The 24,620-nt window shown below is 44.7% G+C and overlaps 1 protein-coding gene across 4 annotated transcripts in view; it reads right to left on the bottom strand.

Moving 5' to 3' along the window:
- LOC142390074 (rho guanine nucleotide exchange factor 10-like protein) overlaps positions 1-24,620 on the bottom strand; it is a 201,216-nt gene that overhangs the window by 98,758 nt on the left and 77,838 nt on the right. For all 4 annotated transcript variants that reach the window (XM_075475443.1, XM_075475444.1, XM_075475442.1 and 1 more), the window contains one exon: positions 1,466-1,579. In XM_075475443.1, coding sequence (XP_075331558.1) covers positions 1,466-1,579 — 114 coding nt within the window. The remainder of the gene's footprint in view (positions 1-1,465; positions 1,580-24,620) is intronic.

Here is a 24,620-nt window from a genome sequence, read left to right on the forward strand (position 1 = left end):
GTCTGCCAAGCGATTGAATTCCATCAGGTGCGCTGAGCCTTGTTTTTTTTGGGAGGTTCAAATTTATGATCTCTTATCTTCCAGGATCTAGAAATCTAAAGCCAGACGCATTATCCTGACAGTTTTCCTCCACTGACTCCCCTGAGCCAGAGACAATCCTTCCACCCAATTGTGGTGTTGCCATCATGACCTGGGAAATAGAGGAGAAGGTCAGAAAGGCTCAGGAGCAGGAACCCGGCCCCAGTAATGGACCACCCAATCTCCTTTTTGTCCCATCAGCAATGAGGACCAAAGTACTTCAGTGAGGGCACTCCTCTTATCTTACCTGTCATCCCGGCATTAACTGTACTCTTAGTTTTTTACAGGAGACCTTCTGGTGGCCATCTGTGTCTGCTGATGTGTGTTCTTTTGTGTTGGCATTTACTGACTGAAACCGATCCAAAGCAACTCACTAACCTCTCACAGGAAAACTCCAGCCAATACCTGTCCCTGGCTGCCAACGGCTTCATAAAGCCCTTGATTTTGTCACCGGTCTTCCCCCATCTCAAGGTAAAAATTATTTTGACCATCATAAATAATTTTTCTAAGGCTGCCTATCTCATCGCACTAATCAAGCTTGCCTCAGTAACAGAGACTGCCAAAATATTAGTAAATTGTGTTTTCAGGGTTCAAGGGACACCTATCCAATATAATTAGCAACCAAGACCCCTAGTTCATCTCCCAGGTCTGGCATGCCTTATCCAACATGCTCGACGCAAAGCTCAGTCTGTCTTCGGGTTGTCATCCCCAGTCTAATGGTTAACCAGAAAACCTAAGCCAGGAATTAGAAACTGTCATACGTTGTGTGATTGTGGACCAAATTGTGGAACCAGCCCTTATGGAGTGATTACCTCCCCTGGGTATAATATGCACACAACTCTCTCACTAGTTTAGCCACAGCTAAATCTCCATTTGAAAGCTCATTAGGTTACCAACCTCCCCTGTTTCATTCCCAGGAGCTTGAAATAGCCATTCCTTCCATTCAGTCTCATCTAAGCCGTTGCCGCAGAATCTGGAGGGAGACTCGTGTGGTCTTGCTGAAGTCTGTTAAAAGATCTTGAGGTTATGCTGACCAGCACCGCTTCAGGGTTAGGTGTTAGGGTCATTCTGGTCAAAAGGTCTGGATCTCACCTCTCAATATCCCCCTCCATATTGACTCCAACAAACTCTTTCTATGGTTCATAGGGCCATTTAAAATTGACAAGATAAATAATCCAACCACGGTTCGCCTCAAGTTACCCAAGACCCTCAGAGTACCCCCCCCCACCCACTTCCACATCTCCCAAATTAAGCTGACACCTCTGACACATCATGCATCTTTGGTGGGTCAGCAGATCAAGTCTTGCTCTAAAAGAAGAATTATTGGAATCATAACAAAAAGAAGGACAAGCAGGGAGGGATGCATTCAGTTGAGTCAGAGCCCTACCTTAGCATCATAGCTTTGTCTCATGTGGGCAACATGCGGTGTACTGAGTCGCACAGTTAGCTCTCTCCTGGTGATAGCACAACGCTCTCTCAGACTCAGCACATCTTCAGGCAGCTGGCAGCCCAACATCACACAGTAGAGCAGAAAAACAGGATACAAGATTAATATAGCTAACACCATGGATCCCAAGATAAAACATAAAAGACATTATATGTACAGAGGCTACAGTCATCGCTGCAGCTGGCCCCGCACCGGACGGCCCTGTGCTGCATGTCTTCCCCATCTCTCTGCCCCCTGCTTTCTGTCTATCTCCAACTGTATATCCATTAAAGGCATATATAAAAAAAAAGCCAGATTATCTCTTGAAGACTGGAATTCAGCTATTCATAAAACAATGTTTACTGTGTACTTCTAGATCTAAACGTTTTACACATAACTGGCTATGTTTTCATGCACAGAAACAAATTCTGATAAATGAGTCACAACCACCTTATACTACCTACACTACTGTGATGTGTGGACCCATCCAAAGCCTTCTTTATATTCATATCCCTGAAAACACAGTTAAATGTGTCTTCTTCTTTTATGAGATCTTCGTCTCACTATGTAGACTAGGACTCATACAGTATATGCCGCACAAAGCATGCCCAATTGCTCTGCGTTTGTGTTCTTGCACCTTCCCACTATTATCAGTGATGTATCATCAAGTACAGCAGCTTTAGAAGTATCTTTAGAACCTGATTTGTATTTAGACGGCTTCTGCCCAGTTGATCTCTCTGATCTAACAACAGCAATAGTCTCTTCTAAACCATCAACTTGTGTTTTAGACCCAATCCCAACCAGACTGTTCAAGGAGGTTTTCCCATTAATCAATAATTCCACATTGGATTTGATCAATCTGTTGTTTGAACATGTTATTGGGATTAAAGGAACTGCATTAGGCTGGTTTAAGTCATATTTATCTGATAGATTTCAGTTTGTTCTTGTAAATGAAGAATCTTCCTCACACACCAGAATAAGTCATGGAATTCCCCAGGGTTCTGTACTTGGACCGATTCTTTTCACTTTATACATGCTTCCATTAGGGACATTATTAGACAGCATGGCATAAATTTCCATTGCTATGCTGATGATACTCAGCTGTACTTATCTATAAAACCAGATGAACCCAATAGGTTGGTCAGACTACAAGCATGTCTTAAAGACATAAAGACCTGGATGACTTTCTGCATCTAAATTCAGACAAACTGAGGTCGTTATCTTTGGACCTGAGCGCTTCAGGAAGAAATTGCCTAGTTATATAGTTTTACTAGATTGCATTTCCATGGCTTCTCGTACAACATTGAGGAATTTCAAAACCTTTAACATATCTGTAATTTATCATTTCAAACTGGTACATTTCCTAACAAAATGAAAACTGAGAAAGTCATACCGCTATACAAAACTGGGAACAAACATCAATTCACAAACTACAGACCTGTTTCATTACTGCCTCCAAAATTCTAGAAAAATTATTTAATAATCGACAAATTCATCGACGAGCACAAATTAATCTCTGAAAGGCAATGGGAATTCAGCATAAACAGATCAACACCACTGGCATTAATAAATTTGATTGAGGAGATCACAAATTCACTAGACCAAAAAAAGTATACAGTTGGGATATTCATGGATTTGACACAAGCGTTTGACAGAATAAACCATGATATATTATTTAATCAAATAGAAAAGTATGGCATCAGGGGTATAGCGTTACACTGGGTGAGAAGTTATTTGACACACAGGAAACAGTTTGTGAAATTGGGTGATCACTGTTAAACATGTCTGGACATTTCTTGTGGTGTTCCTCAGGGGTCGGTGTTGGGCTGGTGTTGTTTGCTGATGACACCAATATATTTTACTCTTGCACTGATGCTCAAATTCTGATGAGGGAAGTTGATACAGAATTGAGTAAATTAAGGTTCAATAGAAATAAATTATCTTTAACTCAAAACAAGAATGATACTTTTTGAGAACACACAAGTATAAATTAAGTTGGATGGGGTTACCATTGAAAGAGTTAATGGAGTTAAATTTCTTGGGGTGAAGAGAGACGAACAAATCTGCTGCAAATGACATATTAAGTATGTACAAACTAAAGTGTCAAGAAGTATCGCAGTATTAAATAAAGCAAAGATGGTTAGGTTGTTCATAAATCACTGCGTTCTCTATTGTTCACTAGTTCTTCCTTATTTACATTACTGTGCAGAGGTGTGGGAAAATAACTATGCAAGTACTATAATATTAATTATTCTGCAAAAGAAAGCTATACGGATCATTCATGGGGCAGGATATGGGGATCATACAAATCCATTATTCTTACAAACTTTTAAAATTGAAAGATATTGTGGAATTACAAACAGCGCAAATAATATTGAAAGCAAAACATTATTTATTTCCAAGATATATTCAGAAATGATTCACTGAAAGGGACGGAGGTTATAATTTAAGGGGAACATTTAATTACAAGACTCTGACTGTGCAAACGACAACAAGAAGTTTCTGTGTGTCTATGTGTAGAGTGAAGCTATGGAACAGTTTTAATTTGGAATTTAAGGAATGTCCAAACATAAACCAGTATAAAAAGAGGTACAGAGAGATGACTTTTACAAATGACAAGAATGAAGATGTCTGACTTTTACCAGGTATTTATTGTTATGTATTTAATTGATTTATATTCTTGTGTTACCTTCAGTTTGTGTATGTATAAGTACACATCTATATATATATAAAAAACATAAAACTTTTTATACAGATTCATGTCACAAATTATATAATAATTGAAATAATTATGGAGATGGGGTGGGATTAAACAAGTTTGTACTTCCTCCCACTCCTTTTGGGATATGGAAAACAAATTGTTATATTATTTTCATTTTTTTAATGATTCCTTTTATATATTTTTTTTCTTTTTATGTTGTCTAAGACTGTTACTAATGTTTCTTTTTTTTTTTGCAAGTTTGAAAGAAATAAAGCCTTGGAGTTGTTTTTGACCAGGATCAATCCTCTGACTCGCATGTAAAACAGGTTTCTAGGACTGCCTTCTTTCATCTTTGTAATATTGTTAAAATCAGGAACATCTTGTCTCAGAGTGATGCAGAAAAACTGCTCCATGCATTTGTTACTTCAGGATTGGACTACTGTAATTCTTTATTATTGGGCTGTCCCACATATTCTCTGAAAAGCCTCCAGCTGATCCAAAATGCTGCAGCCAGAGTTCTGATGAGAACTAACTGCAGAGATCATATTTCTCCAGTTTTAGCTTCTCTTCATTGGCTCCCTGTTAAATTCAGAATAGAATTTAAGATTCTTCTCCTTACATATAAAGCTCTTAATGACCGAGCTCCATCATATCTTAAATATCTCATTGTAAGATATTTTCCTAACAGAGCACTTCGTTCCCAAACTGCAGGTTTACTTGAGGTTCCCAGAGTTTCTAAAAGTAGAATGGGAGGCAGAGCCTTCAGTTGTCAGGCCCCTCTCTGTGGAACCAGCTGCCAGTTTGGGGGGCAGAGCCTTCAGTTATCAGGCCCCTCTCTGTGGAACCAGCTGCCAGTTTGGGAGGCAGAGCCTTCAGTTATCAGGCCCCTCTCTGTGGAACCAGCTGCCAGTTTGGGAGGCAGAGCCTTCAGTTATCAGGCCCCTCTCTTGTGGAACCAGCTGCCAGTAAATGTCCAGGAAGCAGACATCCTTTCCACTTTTAAGACCAGGCTTAAAACTTTCCTTTCTGATAAAGCTTATAGTTAGGGATGGCTCAGGTGATCCTGAAACATCCCATAGTTAAGCTGCTATAGGCCCAGACTGGGGGAGCTCCCATGATGCACCTCTCCTCCCTCTGATCTCTTTACTCTCTCCATGTATATGTGACATTATTGTGGTCATTAACTTGTGTTTCCCTGTTCCAACAGATATCCTTTGAATGGTGTTACAGTGTTTGTTGTCCCCTCTTTTCTGTCCTCTCAAACCCCAGCTGGTGGAGGCGGATGGCAACCCTTCCTGGTTCTGGTTCTGATGGAGGTCTTCCTGTTAAAGGGAGTTTTTTCTCTCCACAGTCGCCTCAGGCACGCTCAGGACAGGAGATCGTATCAAAGAGAAATTTTGATGCAATCAGTTGGTTTCCTTAGCTAGGATTTTTTTAGGGACCGAGCAGTGAAACTGCAAGGACCCTATTGTATCTGTAAGGATTATTATTATTCTTTGCAAAAGGTATGCGAAAACTCAGGACATTTTGCGAGCGCCACCTGCCAGTCGACGACATGAAAGAATCTAAACTTTATATTTTGGGGAGTCGCTCATTGACTCTGTAGCGCCCCCTATGATGCATAAAAATGGTCACCTTAATAGGATTAGTTTCACGTGGGACGACGAAATTCGGTACACTCATTCCTCATCCTACAGATTTAATGCTACAAACTTCAAACTTGACCAGGTTACTCTTAAGACATGGGGGGACAAATTCATGGGGAAACTTTTTCAAAACTTAAAGGGCGTGGCCGTGGCAACGCCTCAAAGTTATGACTCGCCATCAAGAATTAAGTCGCTTATAACTTCCACACACATTATCCAATCTGTCCCAAACTTCACACGTTGATTGCTGGACCCGGCCTGAACGCGCACATATAAAAAAGTGACATCCACCTACAGCGCCACCTAATGGTGGTCGGAAACGTCTCTTTTTTTTCACACCTCGCATTTGATCAAACTCCTCCTACATATTTCATGCTAAAATTTTCAAACTTGGCCAGGTTACTTTTAAGCTAGAGGGGAAGAAAACTCTTGAGAAACTTTTCCAAACTCTGAACGGTGTGGGCGTGGCCAGGTGGTGAAAATCGTGTGATGGCGTTTGTGATTTGAAAGCCTTATCATCATCGCAAAGTCATGAAACTTGGCACACACGTCCACCCTGACGACCTCGTACGTATTTAAAGGGTATCGTGTGTGGGCGGAGCAAAATGGCTCAGTGGCGCCCCCTAGAAATTTTCATAAACCCCTCCGCATTGGGGTTATTTTGTGTTCGTACGTACGCAGAGGGTATCGTGCGTGTGGGCAGAGCTGCAGCTCCAACGTCCAGCGCATGCCCCAACATGCGCACATCCCAACGTATGCCATCTCGGTCCCGCTCACAGCTGCTTGCAGCTTTCTAGTTATTTTTTTTTTTCCTCCGTTATTCTTATTCTTTGCAAAAGATATGCGAAAACTCAGGAAATTTTGCAAGCACCACCTGCCAGTCGACGACATGAAAGAATCTAAACTTTATATTTATGGGAGTCGCTCATTGACTCTGTAGCGCCCCCTATGATGCTTAAAAATGGTCCCCGCAATAGGATTAGTTTCGCGTGGGACGACGAAATTCGATACACTCATTCATCATGTCCAGACGCACAAAAAAGTCTCAGGCCGTCATGGTCCCACGCCCACAGGAAGGCGGCCATTTTGGATGGAAAGTGCGTTTTTGTGCCATTTTTGACCGATTCCACGCCTTGCATTTGATCGAACTTGTCCTACAGATTTAATGCTACAAGCTTCAAACGTGGCCAGGTTACTCTTAAGACATGGGGGGAAAAAAATCATTGGCCAACTTTTTCAAACCTCAAAGGGCGTGGCCGTGGCGACGCCTCAAATTTATGACTCGCCATAAAAAATTAAGTCGCTTATAACTCCCACATACATTATCCAATCTTTCCCAAACATCATACGGTGAATGCTGGACCCAGACTGAACGCGTACATATAAAATAGTGACATCCACCTATAGCGCCACCTGCTGGTGGTTGGAAATTTCTTTGTTTTTCCACACCTCGCATTTGATCAAACTCCTCCTACAGATTTCATGCTACAAGCTTCAAACTTGGCCAGGTTACTCTTAAGACATGGGGGGAAAAAATCATTGGCCAACTTTTTCAAACCTCAAAGGGCGTGGCCGTGGCGACGCCTCAAATTTATGACTCGCCATAAAAAAATGAAGCCGCTTATAACTCCCACAATCATTATCCAATCTGTCCCAAACTTCACACGGTGATACCAGCTAGAATGCGCACATATAAAATTGTGATATACACCTACAGCGCCACCTGATGGTGGTCGGAAATGTCTTTTTTTTTTCACACCTCGCATTTGATCAAACTCCTCCTACATATTTCATGCTCAAATCTTCAAACTTGGCCAGGTTACTCTTAAGCTAGGGGGGAAGAAAACTCTTGACAAACTTTTCCAAACTCTGAACGGTGTGGGCGTGGCCAGGCGGTGAAAATCGTGTGATGCCGTTTGTGGTTTGACAGCCTTATCATCATCGCAAAGTCATGAAACTTGGCACACACGTCCACCCTGACGACCTCGTACGTATGTAAAGGGTATCGTGTGTGGGCGGAGCAAAATGGCTCAGTGGCGCCTCCTAGGAATTTTCAAAAACCCCTCCGCATTGGGGTTATTATGTGCTCGTACGTACGCAGAGGGTATCGTGCGTGTGGGCAAAGCTGCGGCTCCAACTTCCAGCGCATGCCCCAACATACGCACATCCCAACGTACGCACACCCCAACGTACGCACACCCCAACGTACGCACACCTCGGTCCCGCTCACAGCTGCTTGCAGCTTTCTAGTTAGGGACCGAGCAGTGAAACTGGAAGGACCCTATTGTATCTGTAAGGATTATTAGGGACCGAGAAGTGAAACTGCAAGGACCCTATTGTATCTGTAAGGTTTATTATTATTATTCTTCCGATTCTTTGCAAAAGGTATGCGAAAACTCAGGAAATTTTGCGAGCGCCACCTGCCAGTCGACGACATGAAAGAATCTAAACTTTATATTTTTAGGAGTTGCTCATTGGCTCTGTAGCGCCCCCTACGGTGCTTAAAAATGGTCCCCGCAATAGGATTAGTTTGGCGTGGGAAAATGAAATTCGGTACACTCATTCATCATCCTCAGACGCACAAAAAAGTCTCATGCCGCCATGGTCCCACGTCCACAGGAAGGCGGCCATTTTTGATGGAAAGTGCGTTTTCGTGCAGTTTTTAGCCGATTCCACGCCTTGCATAAGATCGAACTTGTCCTACAGATTTCATGCTACAGACTTCAAACTTGGCCAGGTTACTTTTAAGACATGAGGGGAAAAATTCATGGGGAAACTTTTTCAAAACTTAAAGGGCGTGGCCGTGGCGACGCTTCAAAGTTTGATGACTCGCCATCACTCGCCACAAAAAATGAAGTCGCTTATAACTCCCACATACATTATCCAATCTGACCCAAACTCCATACGGTGATTACTGGACCCAGCCTGAAAGCACACATATTATCATAGTGACATCCACCTATAGCGCCACCTGCTGGTGGTTGGAAATGTCTTTTTTTATCCACACCTCGCATTTGATCGAACTCGTCCTACAGATTTAATGCTATAGACTTCAAACTTGGCCAGCTTACTCTTAAGACATGGGGGGAAAGAATCATGGAGAAACTTTTTCAAACCTCAAAGGGCGTGGCCGTGGCGATGCCTCAAACTTATGACTCATCATGAAGAATTAAGTCGCTTATAACTTCCACACACATTATCCAATCTGTCCCAAACTTCATACGGTGAATGCTGGACCCAGCCTGAACGGACACATATAAAATATTGACATCCACCTACAGCGCCACCTAATGGTGGTCGGAAACATCTTTTTTTTTTCACACCTCGCTCTTGATCAAACTCCTCCTACATATTTCATGCTAAAATCTTCAAACTTGGCCAGGTTACTCTTAAGCAAGGGGGGAATAAAAATCTTGAGAAACTTTTCCAAACTCTGAACGGTGTGGGCGTGTTCAGGCGGTGAAAATCGTGTGATGGCGTTATTGATTTGAAAGCCTTATTATCATCGCAAAGTCATGAAACTTGGTACACACGTCCACCTTGTCGACCTCGTACGTATGTAAAGGGTATTGTGTGTGGGCGGTGCTAAATGGCTCAGTGGCGCCCCCTAGAAATTTTCATAAAACCCCTCCGCATTGGGGTTATTATGTGCTCGTACGTACGCAGAGGATATCGTGCGTGTGGGCAGAGCTGCAACTCCAGCGTCCAGCGCATGCCCCAACGTACGCACATCCCAACGTACGCACACCTCGGTCCCGCTCACAGCTGCTTGCAGCTTTCTAGTTAGGGACCGAGCAGTGAAACTGCAAGGACCCTATTGTATCTGTAAGGTTTATTATTATTATTAGGGACCGAGCAGTGAAACTGCAAGGACCCTATTATATCTGTAAGGATTATTATTTTTCTCCTCCTCCGTTATTCTTTCTTATTCTTTGCAAAAGGTGCTCGAAAACTCATGAAATTTTGCGAGCGCCACCTGCCAGTCGACGACATGAAAGAATCTAAACGTTATATTTTTGGGAGTCGCTCATTGACTCTGTAGCGCCCCCTATAATGCATAAAAATGGTCCCTGCATTGGGCTTACTTTCACGTGGGACAACGAAAATCGGTACACTCCTTCATCATGCCCAGACGCACAAAAAAGTCTCATGCCGCCATGGTCCCACTTCCACAGGAAGTCGGCCATTTTGGATGGAAAGTGCGTTTTCGTGCCATTTTTGACCGATTCTACACCTTGTATAAGATCGAACTTGTCCTACAGATTTAATGCTACAGACTTCAAACTTGGCCAGGTTAATCTTAAGACATGGGGGGAAAAATTCATGGAGAAACTTTTTCAAACCTCAAAGGGCGTGGGCGTGGCGACGCCTCAAAGTTTGATGACTCGCCATCACTCGCCACAATAAATTAAGTTGCTTATAACTCCCACACACATTATCCAATCTGTCCCAAACTTCATACGGTGAATGCTGGACCCAGCCTGAACGCGTACATATTATCATAGTGACATCCACCCATAGCGCCACCTGCTGGTGGTTGGAAACATCTTTTTTTTTCACACCTCGCATTTGATCAAACTCCTCCTACATATTTCATGCTAAAATCTTCAAACTTGGCCAGGTTACTCTTAAGCTAGGGGGGAAGAAAACTCTTGAGAAGCTTTTCCAAACTCTGAACGGTGTGGGCGTGGCCAGGCGGTGACAATTGTGTGATGGCGTTTGTGATTTGAAAGCCTTATCATCATCGCAACTTAATGAAACTTGGCACACACGTCCACCCTGATGACCTCGTACGTATGTAAAGGGTATCGTGTGTGGGCGGAGCAAAATGGCTCAGTGGCGCCCCCTAGAAATTTTCAAAAACCCCTCCGCATTGGAGTTATTATGTGCTCGTACGTACGCAGAGGGTATCGTGTGTGTGGGCAGAGCTGCGGCTCCAGCGTCCAGCGCATGCCCCAACGTGCGCACATCCCAACGTACGCACACCTCGGTCCCGCTCACAGCTGCTTGCAGCTTTCTAGTTATTATTAGGGACCGAGCAGTGAAACTGCAAGGACCCTATTGTATCTGTAAGGTTTATTATTAGGGACCGAGCAGTGAAACTGCAAGGACCCTATTGTATCTGTAAGGTTTATTAGGGACCGAGCAGTGAAACTGCAAGGACCCTATTGTATCTGTAAGGTTTATTATTATTATTATTCTTTCTTTCTTATTCTTTGCAAAAGGTATGCGAAAACTCAGGAAATTTTGCGAGCGCCACCTGCCAGTCGACGACATGAAAGAATCTAAACTTTATGTTTTTGGGAGTCGCTCATTGACTCTGTAGCGCCCCCTATGATGCTTAAAAATGGTCCCCGCAATAGGATTAGTTTCGCGTGGGACGACGAAATTTGGTACACTCATTCATCATGCCCAGACGCACAAAAAGGTCTCTTGCCGCCATGGTCCCACGTACACAGGAAGGCGGCCATTTTGGATGGAAAGTGCGTTTTCGTGCCATTTTTGACCGATTCCACGCCTTGCTTAAGATCGAACTTGTCCTACAGATTTAATGCTACAGACTTGAAACTTGGCCAGGTTACTCTTAAGACATGGAGGGAAAAATTCATTGGCCAACTTTTTCAAAACTTAAAGGGCGTGGCCGTGGCGACGCCTCAAAGTTCGATGACTCGCCATCACTCGCCACGAAAAATGAAGTCGCTTATAACTCCCACATATATTATCCAATCTGTCCCAAACTTCATACGGTGAATGCTGGACCCAGCCGGAACGCGTACATATTATCATAGTGACATCTACCTATAGCGCCACCTGCTGGTGGTTGGAAATGTCTTTTTTTTTCCACACCTCGCATTTGATCGAACTCCTCCTACATATTTAATACAAAAACCTTCAAACTTGGCCAGGTTGCTCTTAAGACATGGGCCGAAAAAATCATTGGCCAACTTTTTCAAAACTTAAAGGGCATGGCCGTGGCGACACCTCAAATTTATGACGCGCCATAAAAAATTAAGTCGCTTATAACTCCCACATTTTATTAGGGACCGAGCAGTGAAACTGCAAGGACCCTATTGTATCTGTAAGGTTTATTATTATTATTATTCTTTCTTTCTTATTCTTTGCAAAAGGTATGCGAAAACTCAGGAAATTTTGCGAGCGCCACCTGCCAGTCGACGACATGAAAGAATCTAAACTTTATGTTTTTGGGAGTCGCTCATTGACTCTGTAGCGCCCCCTATGATGCTTAAAAATGGTCCCCGCGATAGGATTAGTTTCGCGTGGGACGACGAAATTTGGTACACTCATTCATCATGCCCAGACGCACAAAAAGGTCTCTTGCCGCCATGGTCCCACGTACACAGGAAGGCGGCCATTTTGGATGGAAAGTGCGTTTTCGTGCCATTTTTGACCGATTCCACGCCTTGCTTAAGATCGAACTTGTCCTACAGATTTAATGCTACAGACTTGAAACTTGGCCAGGTTACTCTTAAGACATGGAGGGAAAAATTCATTGGCCAACTTTTTCAAAACTTAAAGGGCGTGGCCGTGGCGACGCCTCAAAGTTCGATGACTCGCCATCACTCGCCACGAAAAATGAAGTCGCTTATAACTCCCACATATATTATCCAATCTGTCCCAAACTTCATACGGTGAATGCTGGACCCAGCCGGAACGCGTACATATTATCATAGTGACATCTACCTATAGCGCCACCTGCTGGTGGTTGGAAATGTCTTTTTTTTTCCACACCTCGCATTTGATCGAACTCCTCCTACATATTTAATACAAAAACCTTCAAACTTGGCCAGGTTGCTCTTAAGACATGGGCCGAAAAAATCATTGGCCAACTTTTTCAAAACTTAAAGGGCATGGCCGTGGCGACACCTCAAATTTATGACGCGCCATAAAAAATTAAGTCGCTTATAACTCCCACATACATTATCCAATCTGTCCCAAACTTCATACGGTGAATGCTGGACCCAGCCTGAATGTGCACATACAAAAAAGTGATATCCACCTACAGCGCCACCTAATGGTGGTTGGAAACTTCATTTTTTTCCAGGCCTCTTATTTGATCAAACTCCTCCTACATATTTCATGCTAAAATCTTCAAACTCGGCCAGGTTACTCTTAAGACATGAGGGCAAAACTTCATGGAGAAACTTTTCCAAACTCTGAACGGTGTGGGCGTGGCCAGAGGTGAAAATCGTGTGATGGCGTTTGTAATATGAAAGCCTTATCATCATTGTAAAGTCATGAAACTTGGCACACACGTCCACCCTGACGACCTCGTACGTATGTAAAGGGTATTGTGTGTGGGCGGAGCAAAATGGCTCAGTGGCGCCCCCTAGAAAATTTCAAAAACCCCTCCGCATTGGGGTTATTATGTGCTCGTACGTACGCAGAGGGTATCGTGCGTGTGGGCAGAGCTGCGCGACTACGGCATCCAGCGCATGCCCCAACGTGCGCACATCCAACGTACGCACACCTCGGTCCCGCTCACAGCTGCTTGCAGCTTTCTAGTTATTATTATTATTCTTTCTTTCTTTCTTTCTTATTCTTTGCAAAAGGTATGCGAAAACTCAGGAAATTTTGCGAGCGCCACGTGCTAGTCGACGACATGAAAGAATCTAAACATTATATCTTTGGGAGTTGCTCATTGGCTCTGTAGCGCCCCCTACGATGCTTAAAAATGGTGCCCGCAATGGGGTTAGTTTCGCGTAGGACAATGAAATTCGGTACACTCATTCACCATGCCCAGACGCACAAAAAAGTCTCTTGCCGCCATGGTCCCACGTACACAGGAAGGCGGCCATTTTGGATGGAAAGTGCGTTTTCGTGCCATTTTTGGCCGATTCCACGCCTTGCTTAAGATCGAACTTGTCCTACAGATTTAATGCTACAGACTTCAAACTTGGCCAGGTTACTCTTAAGACATGGGGGGGGGAATTCATGGAGAAACTTTTTCAAAACTTAAAGGGCGTGGGCGTGGCAACTCCTCAAAGTTCGATGACTCGCCATCACTCGCCACAAAAAATGAAGTCGCTTATAACTCCCACATACATTATCCAATCTGTCCCAAACTTCATACGGTGAATGCTGGACCCAGCCTGAACGCGTACATATTATCATAACGACATCCACCTATAGCGCCACCTGCTGGGGGTTGGAAACATCTCTTTTTTTCCACATCTCGCATTTGATCGAACTCGTCCTACAGATTTAATGCTACAAGCTTCAAACTTGGCCAGATTACTCTTAAGACAAGGGGGAAAAGAGTCATGGAGAAACTTTTTCAAACCTCAAAGGGCGTGGCCGTGGCGACGCCTCAAAGTTATGACTCGCCATGAAGAATTAAGTCGCTTATAACTTCCACACTCATTATCCAATCTGTCCCAAACTTCATACGGTGAATGCTGGACCAAGCCTGAACGCGTACATATTATCATAGTGACATCCTCCTATAGCGCCACCTGCTGGTGGTCGGAAATGTCATTTTTTGCCACACCTCACATTTTATAAAACTCCTCCTACAGATTTAATGCTACAAGCTTCAAACTTAGCCAGGTTACTCTTAAGACATGGGGGCAAAAATTCATGGAGAAACTTTTCCAAACTCTGAACAATTCGGGCGTGGTCAGGCGGTGAAAATCGTGTGATGGTGTTTGTGATTTGAAAGCCTTATCATCATCACAACGTCATGAAACTTGGCACACACGTCCATCCTGAACACCTCGTACGTATGTGAAGGGTATCGTGTGTGGAAGGAGCAAAGTGGCTCAGTGGCGCCCCCTAGGGTACTTAAAAATGGTCCACACATTGGGGTTAGTTTTGCGTGGGACGACGAAATTCGGTACACTCATTCATCATGCCCAGACGCACAAAAAAGTCTCATGCCGCCATGGTCCCACGTCCACAGGAAGTCGGCCATTTTGGATGGAAAGTGCGTTTTCGTGCCATTTTTGACCGATTCTACACCTTGTATAAGATCGAACTTGTCCTACAGATTTAATGCTACAGACTTCAAACTTGGCCAGGTTACTCTTAAGACATGGGGGGAAAAATTCATGGAGAAACTTTTTCAAACCTCAAAGGGCGTGGGCGTGGCGACGCCTCAAAGTTTGATGACTCGCCATCACTCGCCACAACAAATTAAGTTGCTTATAACTCCCACATACATTATCCAATCTGTCCCAAACTTCATACGGTGAATGCTGGACCCAGCCTGAACGCGTACATATTATCATAGTGACATCTACCCATAGCGCCACCTGCTGGTGGTTGGAAACATCTTTTTTTTTCACACCTCGCATTTGATCAAACTCCTCCTACATATTTAATGCTAAAATCTTCAAACTTGGCCAGGTTACTCTTAAGCTAGGGGGGAAGAAAACTCTTGAGAAGCTTTTCCAAACTCTGAACGGTGTGGGCGTGGCCAGGCGGTGACAATCGTGTGATGGCGTTTGTGATTTGAAAGCCTTATCATCATCGCAACTTAATGAAACTTGGCACACACGTCCACCCTGATGACCTCGTTCGTATGTGAAGGGTATCGTGTGTGGGCTGAGCAAAATGGCTCAGTGGCGCCCCCTAGAAATTTTCAAAAACCCCTCCTCATTGGAGTTATTATGTGCTCGTACGTACGCAGAGGGTATCGTGTGTGTGGGCAGAGCTGCGGCTCCAGCGTCCAGCGCATGCCCCAACGTGCGCACATCCCAACGTACGCACACCTCGGTCCCGCTCACAGCTGCTTGCAGCTTTCTAGTTAGGGACCGAGCAGTGAAACTGCAAGGACCCTATTGTATCTGTAAGGTTTATTATTAGGGACCGAGCAGTGAAACTGCAAGGACCCTATTGTATCTGTAAGGTTTATTATTATTATTATTCTTATTCTTTGCAAAAGGTATGCGAAAACTCAGGAAATTTTGCGAGCGCCACGTGCTAGTCGACAACATGAAAGAATCTAAACATTATATCTTTGGGAGTTGCTCATTGGCTCTGTAGCGCCCCCTACGATGCTTAAAAATGGTGCCCGCAATGGGGTTAGTTTCGCGTAGGAAAATGAAATTCGGTACACTCATTCACCATGCCCAGACGCACAAAAAAGTCTCTTGCCGCCATGGTCCCACGTACACAGGAAGGCGGCCATTTTGGATGGAAAGTGCGTTTTCGTGCAATTTTTGACCGATTCCACGCCTTGCATAAGATCGAACTTGTCCTACAGATTTCATGCTACAGACTTCAAACTTGGCCAGGTTACTCTTAAGACATGGGGGGATAAAATCATGGAGAAACTTTTTCAAAACTTAAAGGGCGTGGCCGTGGCAACTCCTCAAAGTTCGATGACTCGCCATCACTCGCCACAAAAAATGAAGTCGCTTATAACTCCCACATACATTATCCAATCTGTCCCAAACTTCATACGGTGAATGCTGGACCCAGGCTGAACGCGTACATATTATCATAACGACATCCACCTATAGCGCCACCTGCTGGGGGTTGGAAACATCTCTTTTTTTCCACATCTCGCATTTGATCGAACTCATCCTACAGATTTAATGCTACAAGCTTCAATCTTGGCCAGATTATTCTTAAGACATGGGGGGAAAGAGTCATGGAGAAACTTTTTCAAACCTCAAAGGGCGTGGCCGTGGCGACGCCTCAAAGTTATGACTCGCCATGAAGAATTAAGTCGCTTATAACTTCCACACTCATTATCCAATCTGTCCCAAACTTCAAACGGTGAATGCTGGACCCGGCCTGAACGCGTACATATTATCATAGTGACATCCTCCTATTGCGCCACCTGCTGGTGGTCGGAAACGTCTTTTTTTTTCCACACCTCACATTTTATAAAACTCCTCCTACAGATTTAATGCTACAAGCTTCAAACTTAGCCAGGTTACTCTTAAGACATGGGGGCAAAAATTCATGGAGAAACTTTTCCAAACTCTGAACAATGTGGGCGTGGCCAGGCGGTGAAAATCGTGTGATGGTGTTTGTGATTTGAAAGCCTTATCATCATCACAACGTCATGAAACTTGGCACACACGTCCATCCTGACAACCTCGTACGTATGTGAAGGGTATCGTGTGTGGGCGGAGCAAAGTGGCTCAGTGGCGCCCCCTAGGGTACTTAAAAATGGTCCACACATTGGGGTTAGTTTTGCGTGGGACGACGAAATTCGGTACACTCATTCATCATGCCCAGACGCACCAAATAGTCTCATGCCATCACGGTGCCACGTCCACAGGAAGGCGGCCATTTTGGATGGAAAGTGCGTTTTCGTGCCATTTTTGGCCGATTCCACGCCTTGCATAAGATCGAACTTGTCCTACAGATTTCATGCTACAGACTTCAAACTAGGCCAGGTTACTCTTAAGACATGGGGGGAAAGATTCATGGAGAAACTTTTTCAAGCCTCAAAGGGCGTGGCCGTGGCGACGTCTCAAAGTTCGATGACTCGCCATCACTCGCCACAAAAAATGAAGTCGCTTATAACTCCCACATACATTATTTAATCGGTCCCAAACTTCATTCGGTGAATGCTGGAACCAGCCTGAATGTGTACATATTATCATAGCGACATCCACCTATAGCGCCACCTGCTGGGGGTTGGAAACATCTCTTTTTTTCCACACCTCGCATTTGATCGAACTCGTCCTACAGATTTAATGCTGCAGACTTGAAACTTGGCCAGATTACTCTTAAGACATGGGGGCAAAAATTCATGGAGAAATTTTTTCAAATCTCAAAGGGCGTGGCCGTAGCAAGGCGGTGAAAATCTTGTAATGGCGTTTCTGATTTGAAAGCCTTATCATCATCGCAAAGTCATGAAGCTTGGCACACACGTCCACCCTGTCGACCTCCTACGTATTTAAAGGGTATCGTGTGTGGGCGGAGCAAAATGGCTCAGTGTCGCCCCCTAGAAATTTTCAACAACCCCTCAGCATTGGGGTTATTATGTGCTCGTACTAACGCAGAGGGTATCCTTCGTGTGGGCAGAGATGCGCGACTACGGCGTCCAGCGCATTCCCCAACGTACGCACATCCCAACGTACGCACACCTCGGTCCCGCTCACAGCTGCTTGTTATTCTTCTTATTCTTTGCAAAAGGTATGCGAAAACTCAGGAAATTTTGCAAGCGCCACGTGCCAGTCGACGACATGAAAGAATCTAAACATTATATCTTTGGGAGTTGCTCATTGGCTCTGTAGCGCCCCCTACGATGCATAAAAATGATCCCCTTAATAGGATTAGTTTCGCTTGGGACGACGAAAGTCGGTACAGTCATTCATCATGCCCAGACGCACAAAAAAGTCTCATGCCGTCATGGTCCCATGTACACAGGAAGGCGGCCATTTTGGATGGAATGTGCGTTTTCGTGCCATTTTTGACCGATTCCAAGCCTTGCTTATGATCGAACTTGTCCTACAGATTTAATGCTACAGACTTCAAACTTGGCCAGGTTACTCTTCAGACATGGGGGGGAAAATTCATGGAGAAACTTTTTCAAAACTTAAAGGGCGTGGCCGTGGCGACTTCTCAAAGTTCGATGATTCGCCATCACTCGCCACAAAAAATGAATTTGCTTATAACTTCCACATACATTATCCAATCTGTCCCAAACTTCATACGGTGAATGCTGGACCCAGCCTGAACGCGCACATATAACATAGTGACATCAACCTACAGCGCCACCTGCTGGTGGTCGGAAACGTCTTTTTTTTCCCACACCTCGCATTTGATCGAACTTGTCCTACAGATTTAATGCTACACACTTCAAACTTGGCCAGGTTACTCTTAAGACATGGGGGGAAAAATTCATGGAGAAACTTTTTCAAACCTCAAAGGGCGTGGCCGTGGCCACGCCTCAAATTTATGACTCGCCATGAAAAATTAAGTCGCTTATAACTTCCACATACATTATCCAATCTGTCCCAAACTTCATACAGTGATTGCTGGACCCAGCTTGAATGCGCACATATAAAACAGTAATAAACACCTACAGCGCCACCTGCTGGGGGTTGGAAACATCTTTTTTTTCCACACCTCAAACTCCTCCTACAGATTTAATGCTACAGGCTTCAAACTTGGCCAGGTTACTCTTAAGACATGGGGGGAAAAATTCATGGAGAAACTTTTCCAAACTCAGAATGGTGTGGGCGTGGCCAGGCGGTGAAAATCGTGTTATGGCGTTTGTGATTTGAAAGCCTTATCATGATCGCAAGGTCATGAAACTTGGCACACACGTCCACCCTGATGAACTCGTACGTATGTAAAGGGTATCGTGTGTGGGCGGAGCAAAATGGCTCAGTGGCGCCCCCTAGAAATTTTCAAAAACCCCTCCGCATTTGGGTTTTTATGCGCTTGTAAGTATGCAGAGGGTATCGTGCGTGTGGGCAGAGCTGCAGCTCAAGCGTCCAGCGCATGCCCCAACATGCGTACATCCCAACGTACGCACACCTCGGTCCCGCTCACAGCTGCTTGCAGCTTTCTAGTTATTATTATTCTTTCTTATTCTTTGCAAAAGGTATGCGAAAACTCAGGAAATTTTGCGAGCGCCACGTGCCGGTCGACGACATGAAAGAATCTAAACTTTATATTTTTGGGAGTCGCTCATTGACTCTGTAGCGCCCCCTACGATGCTTAAAAATTGTCCCCGCAATAGGATTAGTTTCGCGTGGGACGACGAAATTCGGTACACTCATTCATCATGCCAAGACGCACAAAAAAGTGTCATGCCGCCATGGTCCCACGTCCACAGGAAGTCGGCCATTTTGGATGGAAAGTGCGTTTTCGTGCCATTTTTGACCGATTCTACACCTTGTATAAGATCGAACTTGTCCTACAGATTTAATGCTACAGACTTCAAACTTGGCCAGGTTACTCTTAAGACATGGGGGGAAAAATTCATGGAGAAACTTTTTCAAACCTCAAAGGGCGTGGGCGTGGCGACGCCTCAAAGTTTGATGACTCGCCATCACTCGCCATCACTCGCCACAACAAATTAAGTTGCTTATAACTCACACATACATTATCCAATCTGTCCCAAACTTCATACGGTGAATGCTGGACCCAGCCTGAACGCGTACATATTATCATAGTGACATCCACCCATAGCGCCACCTGCTGGTGGTTGGAAACATCTTTTTTTTTCACACCTCGCATTTGATCAAACTCTTCCTACATATTTAATGCTAAAATCTTCAAACTTGGCCAGGTTACTCTTAAGCTACGGGGGAAGAAAACTCTTGAGAAGCTTTTCCAAACTCTGAACGGTGTGGGCGTGGCCAGGCGGTGACAATCGTGTGATGGCGTTTGTCATTTGAAAGCCTTATCATCATCGCAACTTAATGACACTTGGCACACACGTCCACCCTGATGACCTCGTACGTATGTAAAGGGTATCGTGTGTGGGCGGAGCAAAATGGCTCAGTGGCGCCCCCTAGAAATTTTCAAAAACCCCTCCGCATTGGAGTTATTATGTGCTCGTACGTACGCAGAGGGTATCGTGTGTGTGGGCAGAGGTGCGGCTCCAGCGTCCAGCGCATGCCCCAACGTGCGCACATCCCAACGTACGCACACCTCGGTCCCGCTCACAGCTGCTTGCAGCTTTCTAGTTATTCTTCCGTCTTCTTATTCTTTGCAAAAGGTATGCGAAAACTCATGAAATTTTGCGAGCACCACCTGCCAGTCGACGACATGAAAGAATCTAAACTTTATATTTTTGGGAGTCGCTCATTGGCTCTGTAGCGCCCCCTACAATGCATAAAAATGGTCCCCGTAATAGGATTAGTTTCGCGTGGGACAAAGAAATTCGGTACACTCATTCATCATGCCCAGACGCACAAAAAAGTCTCATGTCGCCATGGTCCCACGTCCACAGGAAGGCGGCCATTTTGGATGGAAAGTGCGTTTTCGTGCCATTTTTGACCGATTCCACACCTTGCATAAGATCGAACTTGTCCTACAGATTTAATGCTATAGACTTCAAACTTGGCCAGGTTACTCTTAAGACATGGAGGGAAAAATTCATTGAGAAACTTTTTCAAAACTTAAAGGGCGTGGCCGTGACGATGCTTCAAAGTTTGATGACTCGCCATCACTCGCCACAAAACATTAAGTCGCTTATAACTCTCACATACATTATCCAATCTGTCTCAAACTTCATACGGTGAATGCTGGACCCAGCTTGAACGCGTACATATTATCATAGTATCATCCACCTATTGCGCCACCTGCTGGTGGTCGGAAACGTCTTTTTTTTTCCACACCTCGCATTTGATCGAACTCGTCCTACAGATTTGATGCTACAGACTTCAAACTTGGCCAGGTTACTCTAAAGACATGGGGGGAAAGAATCATGGAGAAACTTTTTCAAAACTCAAAGGGCGTGGCCGTGGCGACGCCTCAAATTTATGACGCGCCATAAAAAATTAAGTCGCTTATAACTCCCACATACATTATCCAATCTGTCCCAAACTTCATACAGTGATTGCTGGACCCAGCTTGAACGGGCACATATAAGATAGTGATATACACCTACAGCGCCACCTACTGGTGATCGGAAACATCTTTTTATTTCAACAACTCGCATTTGATCGAACTCCTCCTACAGATTTTATGGTAACAGCTCCAAACTTGGCCAGATTACTCTTAAGCTAGGGGGGAAGAAAACTCTTGAGAAACTTTTACAAGCTCTTAACGGTGGGGGCGTGGCCAGGAGGTGAAAATCTTGTGATAGCGTTTGTGATTTGAAAGACTTATCATTATCTCAAGGTCATGAAACTTGGCACACACGTCCACCCTGACGACCTCGTACATATGTAAAGGGTATCGTGTGGGGGCGGATCAAAATGGCTCAGTGGCGCCCCCTAGAAATTTTCAAAAACCCCTCCGCATTGGGAATATTATGTGCTCGTACGTACGAAGAGGATATCGTGCGTGTGGGCAGAGCTGCGCGCCTACAGCGTCCAGCGCATGCCCAACGTGCGCACATCCAACCTACGCACACCTCGGTCCCGCTCACAGCTGCTTGCAGCTTTCTAGTTTTTTTTCTCCTCCTCCGTTATTCTTTCTTATTCTTTGCAAAAGGTGCTCGAAAACTCATGAAATTTTGCGAGCGCCACCTGCCAGTCGACGACATGAAAGAATCTAAACGTTATATTTTTGGGAGTCGCTCATTGACTCTGTAGCGCCCCCTATAATGCATAAAAATGGTCCCCGCATTGGGCTTACTTTCACGTGGGACAACGAAAATCGGTACACTCCTTCATCATGCCCAGACGCACAAAAAAGTCTCATGCCGCCATGGTCCCACTTCCACAGGAAGTCGGCCATTTTGGATGGAAAGTGCGTTTTCGTGCCATTTTTGACCGATTCTACACCTTGTATAAGATCGAACTTGTCCTACAGATTTAATGCTACAGACTTCAAACTTGGCCAGGTTAATCTTAAGACATGGGGGGAAAAATTCATGGAGAAACTTTTTCAAACCTCAAAGGGCGTGGGCGTGGCGACGCCTCAAAGTTTGATGACTCGCCATCACTCGCCACAATAAATTAAGTTGCTTATAACTCCCACACATTATCCAATCTGTCCCAAACTTCATACGGTGAATGCTGGACCCAGCCTGAACGCGTACATATTATCATAGTGACATCCACCCATAGCGCCACCTGCTGGTGGTTGGAAACATCTTTTTTTTTCACACCTCGCATTTGATCAAACTCCTCCTACATATTTCATGCTAAAATCTTCAAACTTGGCCAGGTTACTCTTAAGCTAGGGGGGAAGAAAACTCTTAAGAGGCTTTTCCAAACTCTGAACGGTGTGGGCGTGGCCAGGCGGTGACAATCGTGTGATGGCGTTTGTGATTTGAAAGCCTTATCATCATCGCAACTTAATGAAACTTGGCACACACGTCCACCCTGATGACCTCGTACGTATGTAAAGGGTATCGTGTGTGGGCGGAGCAAAATGGCTCAGTGGCGCCCCCTAGAAATTTTCAAAAACCCCTCCGCATTGGAGTTATTATGTGCTCGTACGTACGCAGAGGGTATCGTGTGTGTGGGCAGAGCTGCGGCTCCAGCGTCCAGCGCATGCCCCAACGTGCGCACATCCCAAAATACGCACACCTCGGTCCCGCTCACAGCTGCTTGCAGCTTTCTAATTATTATTATTATTCTTTCTTTCTTATTCTTTGCAAAAGGTATGCGAAAACTCAGGAAATTTTGCGAGCGCCACGTGCTAGTCGACGACATGAAAGAATCTAAACTTTATATCTTTGGGAGTCGCTCATTGGCTCTGTAGCGCCCTCTATGATGCATAAAAATTATCCCCTTAATAGGATTAGTTTCGCGTGGGACGACGAAATTCGGTACACTCATTCATCATGCCCAGACGCACAAAAAAGTCTCATGCCGCCATGGTCCCACGTACACAGGAAGGTGGCCATTTTGGATGGAAAGTGCGTTTTCGTGCCATTTTTGCCCAATTTCACGCCTTGCTTAAGATCGAACTTGTCCTACAGGTTTCATGCTACAGACTTCAAACTTGGCCAGGTTACTCTTAAGACATGGAGGGAAAAATTCATTGGCCAACTTTTTCAAAACTTAAAGGGCGTGGCCGTGGCGACGCCTCAAAGTTTGATGACTCGCCATCACTCGCCACGAAAAATTAAGTCGCTTATAACTCCCACATATATTATCCAATCTGTCCCAAACTTCATACGGTGAATGCTGGACCCAGATTGAAAGCTCACATATAAAATAGTGACATCCACCTATAGCGCCACCTGCTGGTGGTTGGAAATGTCTTTTTTTTTCCACACCTCGCATTTGATCAAACTCCTCCTACATATTTAATGCTACAAGCTTCAAACTTGGCCAGGTTGCTCTTAAGACATGGGGGGAAAAAATCATTGGCCAACTTTTTCAAACCTCAAAGGGCGTGGCCGTGGCGACGCCTCAAATTTCTGACTCGCCATAAAAAATTAAGTCGCTTATAACTCCCACAAACATTATCCAATCCGTCCCAAACTTCATACGGTGAATGCTGGACCCAGCCTGAATGTGTACATATAAAATAGTGACATCCACCTATAGCGCCACCTGCTGGTGGTTGGAAATGTCTTTTTTTTCCACACCTCGCATTTGATCGAACTCCTCCTACAGATTTCATGCAAAAACCTTCAAACTTGGCCAGGTTGCTCTTAAGACATGGGGGGAAAACTTCATGGAGAAACTTTTCCAAACTCTGAACGGTGTGGGCGTGGCCAGAGGTGAAAATCGTGTGATGGCGTTTGTGATTTGAAAGCCTTATCATCATCGCAAAGTCATGAAACTTGGTACACACGTCCGCCTTGTCGACCTCGTACGTATGTAAAGAGTATTGTGTGTGGGCGGTGCTAAATGGCTCAGTGGCGCCCCCTAGAAATTTTCATAAAACCACTCCGCATTGGGGTTTTTATGTGCTCGTACGTACGCAGAGGATATCGTGCGTGTGGGCAGAGCTACAGCCCCAGCGTCCAGCGCATGCCCCAACGTACGCACATCCCAACGTACGCACACTCGGTCCCGCTCACAGCTGCTTGCAGCTTTCTAGTTATTCTTCTTATTCTTTGCAAAAGGTATGCGAAAACTCAGGAAATTTTGCGAGCGCCACGTGCTAGTCGACGACATGAAAGAATCTAAACATTATATCTTTGGGAGTTGCTCATTGGCTCTGTAGCGCCCCCTATGATGCTTAAAAATGGTGCCCGCAA

The sequence above is a fragment of the Odontesthes bonariensis genome, chromosome 10, assembly GCF_027942865.1.
Source record: "Odontesthes bonariensis isolate fOdoBon6 chromosome 10, fOdoBon6.hap1, whole genome shotgun sequence".
Classification (NCBI taxonomy): domain Eukaryota; kingdom Metazoa; phylum Chordata; class Actinopteri; order Atheriniformes; family Atherinopsidae; genus Odontesthes; species Odontesthes bonariensis.